Source organism: Phaseolus vulgaris, chromosome 6 (assembly GCF_000499845.2).
Source record: "Phaseolus vulgaris cultivar G19833 chromosome 6, P. vulgaris v2.0, whole genome shotgun sequence".
Taxonomy (NCBI): Eukaryota; Viridiplantae; Streptophyta; class Magnoliopsida; order Fabales; family Fabaceae; genus Phaseolus; species Phaseolus vulgaris.
Window position 1 is genome coordinate 23405181 of NC_023754.2, and position 6090 is coordinate 23411270.

The 6090-nt window shown below is 35.7% G+C and overlaps 2 protein-coding genes across 2 annotated transcripts; both read left to right on the forward strand.

The window, feature by feature from the left end:
- The first annotated feature begins 212 nt into the window (after positions 1–212).
- On the forward strand, positions 213–4113 carry LOC137833132 (putative germin-like protein 2-1). The gene is made up of 3 exons (XM_068641503.1): positions 213–321; positions 685–1214; positions 3895–4113. Exons 1-3 carry the CDS (start codon positions 213–215, stop codon positions 3994–3996), a joined length of 741 nt encoding a protein of 246 aa, XP_068497604.1. The 3' UTR covers positions 3997–4113.
- A 603-nt stretch (positions 4114–4716) lies between these two features.
- LOC137833539 (glycine-rich cell wall structural protein 1.8-like) lies at positions 4717–5818 on the forward strand. Its single transcript, XM_068641882.1, has 3 exons — positions 4717–4765; positions 4824–5644; positions 5720–5818. Exons 1-3 carry the CDS (start codon positions 4717–4719, stop codon positions 5816–5818), a joined length of 969 nt encoding a protein of 322 aa, XP_068497983.1.
- Positions 5819–6090: the final 272 nt, after the last annotated feature.

Genomic DNA, 6090 nt, shown 5'->3' on the forward strand with positions numbered 1-6090 from the left:
TCTACACAGACCAGCTTGAACAAAACCCTACTTACGCGATTCTTACCACTTCAAAGATGACCAAGTCTGTTCTTAAACAGCTTCACATGTACATTGCTTTATAAATAGGCCTCAATGCAATGTTCTATCATCTTCATCCACTAATAACCACTTATTACTAAAACACACATTTCTCAACTGCAAATTCCACTTCTTCTTTGTGTTCTTCTCAAATGGCTAATCCCTTATTTTTCCTCACACTTTTGGCTCTTTCACTTTCACTTGTTTTAGCAACTGCTATCACTATCCAAGATTTCTGTGTGGCGGACTCAAAAGAGAAAGGTACAGCAGATACATATGCACTACTATCTTGCCATTTTATTTTAAAACCCTAAATTTTGTTTAGTAAGTAAAAGAAGTCAAGATTTATTTTCTCTATAAATTAGTGTAAAAATGACAACAGTTTTTAAGAATCTTGTTCGTAGTCTATTAAACCATAACTGTCAATTATTGTAGTTTATATCATTTTTTGGACTATATTTTTTTCTTGCATGATCTCTCCTATGGATTAGGTTACATTGTAGTTAAAAATGTACTATAGATAATAATATGTTACAACTCACATTTTTATGTTGTAGTAATAATAAAAGGTTTTGCAATAGATACAACAAGATTCTGACACTTCTCTGTGATGAATTATGGCAGTGTTGGCGAACGGGTTGGCATGCAAAGATCCAAAACTTGTTGAGGTGAATGACTTCTTCTTCAGTGGTCTTCACATAGCAGGAAACACCACAAACCCTGTTGGCTCTAAAGTGACACCAGTTTTTGCAACTCAGCTTCCAGGACTGAACACTCTCGACATCTCCATAGCTCGTATTGACTATGCTCCATGGGGCACTAACCCTCCTCACACGCACCCTCGCGCCACTGAAGTCTTGACTGTTCTCCAAGGCACCTTAGAAGTTGGATTCGTCACTTCCAACCCCGAAAACCTTCACTTCAGGAAAGTTCTACAAACGGGTGATGTGTTTGTGTTCCCCACAGGACTCATTCATTACCAGAGAAACGTTGGGAATGGCCATGCTGTGGCCATTGCAGCACTTAGCAGCCAGAATCCAGGAGTCATCACCATTGGTAATGCAGTGTTTGGGTCTACACCTGACATTGATAGCGATGTTCTTGTTACGGCTTTCCATTTGGACAAGACTACCGTCAACTATCTACAGTCCAAGTTCTAGACAAGATCATCGGAAACATCGAATTTGATTAATTATTGCTTCCTCTGAGTGTTGAATTGTATGTGTTCATTATCCATTTGTCTTTATTATTTCTTTGTACTTTGATTAATTTGTAGGATTGGCTTGTTTCTGTGTTTGGTCCACATCAATTGTTATTCTGTTTCGATATTATTTCACTATTGGCATTAAGTTCTTGTCATTCCATAGCAGTATTCAAGACCTCACATTTTGGCCTGGTTTCTTTTACTATTCCTACCATTTTCTTTGGTAGTTTGTGTCCTTTCAGTTTTATATTAACATAATTTATCCCTAGCTATTTTTTTTATCAGTAATAATAATTAAATAAATGCGAACTATTTCAGGATGGTTCAACTCTTATACAAAATATACAATGAACATCTTCTAAACTAAAGTCACTAAACTAACCAAACCAAAGCACGAATCTTAATAAAAACCTAACATACATCAAAAAACCATTCTCATACGTTCCAAAGGTTCCAAGCACCAGGAGAAGGAAAACGAGGCAGAACGAAATTTTGCAGAAATCCAAGAACAAACCTTTGCTTGCATCATTGCACACTTCTGACGCATCAGTCACCCTCCTATTGAAAATGATAGAGTTCTTGTGATTCCAGATTTCCCTTACAACCCCAACCCAAATTGTGTTCCACACATCATTAAATGAATCAAAAAATAGACTCAACCTAAACTGAGCAAAGTTTGAAGAAGGATTAATGTGAGACACAAACGGCACTCTCAGTCACTTAAAGCAAAAACACCAAACCCGCCAAGCAAAATTGCAAGCGAAAAACAAATGGCAGTGAGACTCTTCCTCCTTCCCACACAAACAACACAAAGAACTTTCCACCAACACCCCACTCCTTTCCAGATTGACCATAGTAACAATTTTATTATCCAATCTTAAAGCAGACAGTACAACTTTACAACTTCATAACTTACTGAAAACCGGAGAAAATATATGTATTATTAATATACAAAAATATAAGTATAAATTAATATAATATAAGAGGTTAAGATGTTATATTAATTAATTATCAATTATATTCTCTTTGCTTCGTTGCTAAACAAATTTTAAAGTGTATAAACGGTTTAGTTTTTCATGTTTTTATAATATCTCATTTTTTTTTTAAATTTCTCCTCTTACAATCTATCTGCGGATAAGTAAAAGAAAAACCTTATAGCAAAGACACTATTATGAGTCATGTCTAACTAATACTATAATTAAATCTTTTATCATATCATCATGCAGGTTAAATTAGTGCAATATGTATTATATGATATTTAATATTGCATGATGAAAGACTTAGAAAGAACTTCCAATGTTTTTTTTAACTCTTTGTTTATTCGCAACTACGTAAACATTGAAAAGAGTAAAAAAAAAAACAAAAGAAAAATCAAACACGCAAAATAATATAAACATTTCACACTCAACTTTTCATAAAAGAATCAAATTTTTTTAGATATCAAATACATTATATTAAAAACATAATAAATCATATTTAATTATATTTATGTAACCTTTATTATATAATATAATCAATTATGTATAAATAAATATAATTAAATATTTACATTTTAATTACAATATAATAAATAATATAATAATATAATAAATAAAAGATTTAAAAATTTAAAATTTATAAAAAAATATTTTAATATTTAGTAATTAATTTTAAAAAAATAAATTTATTCAATTAAACTATAATTTAATTTTATCATGTTTTAATTTTTTAAATTGATAGGTAGAAAATAAATCATATATATAATTATAATTGATTATTATTTAAAATAAATATAATTTTTATTTTGTTTTAATTTCATAAAATGATTATTTATAATAAATTATATTTTATTTTTATTATACATACTTTTATTAAATTTTAATTACAATATTTTGATAATTTAATATATTTTTGCATAAAAGTTGTGAGTGTATAGATAAAAATGAAATGGCAAATAGAAAACCTCTAGGGCAGCCGATTGGTCCAACTTCTAAAAAGGTTGTGGTCCTGATAGAAAAAAGCCATTGGGAAATAATAAAATTGCTGGACCACCTGGGCCCTAGCTTTTGAAAATGGGTGCAGATATGAAAAAGTGGTGGTAGCAAATAAATGGGCTGAATGAATGGACCCAACATATTTTACAAAAACAGATGTTCTAGGAAAAAAAAATGGGTTCTGAAAATAAAAGAGGCCTAGATAAACAGTAAAAGAAGGCAGAAATTGTCATGGAATTTTTGAAAGGTAAAAACTTGTATTCAGCACTTGCATAATCAGAACTAATCTGCACTGTAACCTTAATGAATAATAGAGAAATGATACTTTCACACAAGAGAGATATACACCTCGATATGATTGATTTAAATATAAATAAATATATATAAAATAACAAGTAAATTTATAATTAAATGATATAGAAATTTTTAAAAATAATAATATTGAAAGTTGTAACATAATTATATAAAAAATTCATCGTTAACCATTCAGAGCTCGGTTGTGGCAAACGCAGGAGCACACATGTAGGAACTCCCAGTTATATCAGTTCGTTATTTATTACTTTAAATAAGGAAGGCATCTCCTTCAGTCAATTCATTTTTACCAATGAATCGAGCCACTGAACAGTCTGGGGAGAATAAGCTGGTGGTTTGAAACTCTTTTCCACCTCCCATGACAGGCATGTTCGCCCCAACATTCACGCGGCTCACATAGCTAGCTTTGTATGTTTGCCCCAACACACCACTCACTTCATTGCTTAGAGTGAAGAACTTAAACCCTAGATCAAGGTGGGCAAAGCAATCCTCTTTGGTAATTCCATAGTTGTGAATTCTAGAGTCTTCTTCGGTTATAGGGACAACCTTGGCTGTGACCCTTAATCTCCCTTCCACTTCCACAAGGACACTGTTTGTAGAAGTGCTCCTAACAATGGAGACATTAGGAACAGTGGAGGATGTCCACCTGGCACCTTCTGATTCGTAGAGGGTGAGAGGTTGACCATCGAATGTTAGGGCAAGTCGGTCTATGTGGTCTTCCCATGTGGTTGTTTTGAGGGCCCCGACAAATAGTTGGTGATTGTCAAAGAGAATAGCTATGGATTGGACCCAAGTGAAGTCTCTCTTCATGTTGTTGTTTCTTCTGCCTATGAAGTGGGCGTTTATGTGGAGGTTGGGATCGGATACGAGGCAGAAGTTTCTGTCTTTCTTTCCATGGAAATAGAAAGTGATTCCATCGCCACCAATGAATCGAGGATCTTGGCAAACAGCTCCTGGTCTGTCACACTCTGCCACTCATTCAACACAAAATTAGTCAAAAAATGTTTATTCAACACCTAAGGGAAACAAATCACTCCTAAGAGAGGTGTATAATTATCATTTATATTTTAGATTAGAGAATTATGTATTACTGAAAGACTTACTGCAAACTGGTTTGCAAGTGATGCAATCAACCTCACACCCACGAGGGCAGGCGTTGGGACAAACATGTTCCATGTTGTAACAATTAGAGTAGCTCTTGTTCCTGCATCTTGCTGTTCTTGGTGACGAGGATTCACCGGAGCCAGGATGACTTGGAGAAGGTGTTGATGTAGACGGAGGTGAAGGAGAGGGAGGATTAGTTGTGGGAGGTGTTGATGGTGATGGAGTTGTTGGAGAAGGCGTTGATTATGATGGTGGCGGATTAGCAGGTGTAGTTGTAGGCGATGAAGGGGTAGAAGCTGTTGGTGGTTGGTTCGCAGGAGTAGGATTTAAAGTAGGGGGTGGTGAAGGAGTTGAAGATGAAGGTGGTGGATTCTCAGGGGTAGAAGCGGCAGGAGGAGTTGGAGATGAAGGTGGTGAATTCTCAGGTGTAGAAGGGGTAGTTGGAGGTGAGGGTGGTGGATTATCTGGTGTAGAAGGAGTTGTTGGAGATGAAGGTGGTGGATTCTCTGGTGTAGAAGGAGTTGTTGGAGATGAGGGTGGTGGGTTCTCTGGTGTAGAAGGAGTTGTTGGAGATGAGGGTGGTGGATTATCTGGTGTAGAAGGAGTTGTTGGAGATGAGGGTGAAGGATTATCTGGTGTAGAAGGAGTTGCTGGAGATGAGGGTGGTGGATTCTCTGGTGTAGAAGGAGTTGTTGGAGATGAGGGTGGTGGATTCTCTGGTGTAGAAGGAGTTGTTGGAGATGAGGGTGAAGGATTCTCTGGTGTAGAAGGAGTTGAGGGTGGTGGGTTCTCTGGTGTAGAAGGAGTTGTTGGAGATGAGGGTGGTGGGTTTTCTGGTGTAGAAGGGACTGTTGGAGTAGTTGGTGGTGGATTTTCTGGTTTAGAAGGAGATGTTGGAGATGAGTGTGGTGGATTTTGTGGTGTTGAAGGAGATGAGGGTGGAGGGTTTGCAGTCCCAACACAGATGGGTTTACAAGAAGCACACTCCACTGTACACTCATCAGGGCAAAACTTAGGGCATACATGCACTAAATTATAGCAATGTTTGTACTTCTTTATCTTGCAGCTTGCATGGCTAGGATTTTTGGCAATTCCAGGGGGAGTAGCCCCTACACCTCCCACTAGCACAAGTAGGATTGGCACCAAAACTTTAACAATTATTTGAGCCATATATAAATTGAAGGTAGATTTTCTAGTTGTAATTCTTAGATCAAATACCTATTAGCTCTTCAATTTGTGTGTGATTATCATGGTATGAGCATTGCCTTTTATAGGCACGAAGAATCTATAAATTAATGAGTTGAAGAGCTGTACACAAGGCTAGAAATCCACGAGTTTCGGATTGTGTTTTCAAAATTTTCTTATCAGAAACAACGTATATCATTCACATGGTTCCTTAAGAAATTAAAATAGTTGAAGTTACTTTTTGTTCTGTAT

Bases quoted from the DNA above. Each gene is read 5' to 3' on its own strand.
- LOC137833132 (XM_068641503.1), top strand. From the start codon at position 213: ATGGCTAATCCCTTATTTTTCCTCACACTTTTGGCTCTTTCACTTTCA. The intron at 322-684 runs GTACAGCAGATA...GAATTATGGCAG, and splicing joins GGCGGACTCAAAAGAGAAAG to TGTTGGCGAACGGGTTGGCA. The intron at 1,215-3,894 runs TTCTAGACAAGA...GGTTTGAAACTC, and splicing joins TCAACTATCTACAGTCCAAG to TTTTCCACCTCCCATGACAG.
- LOC137833539 (XM_068641882.1), top strand. From the start codon at position 4,717: ATGTTCCATGTTGTAACAATTAGAGTAGCTCTTGTTCCTGCATCTTGC. The intron at 4,766-4,823 runs GTTCTTGGTGAC...GTGTTGATGTAG, and splicing joins TCTTGTTCCTGCATCTTGCT to ACGGAGGTGAAGGAGAGGGA. The intron at 5,645-5,719 runs GTACACTCATCA...TTTATCTTGCAG, and splicing joins TACAAGAAGCACACTCCACT to CTTGCATGGCTAGGATTTTT.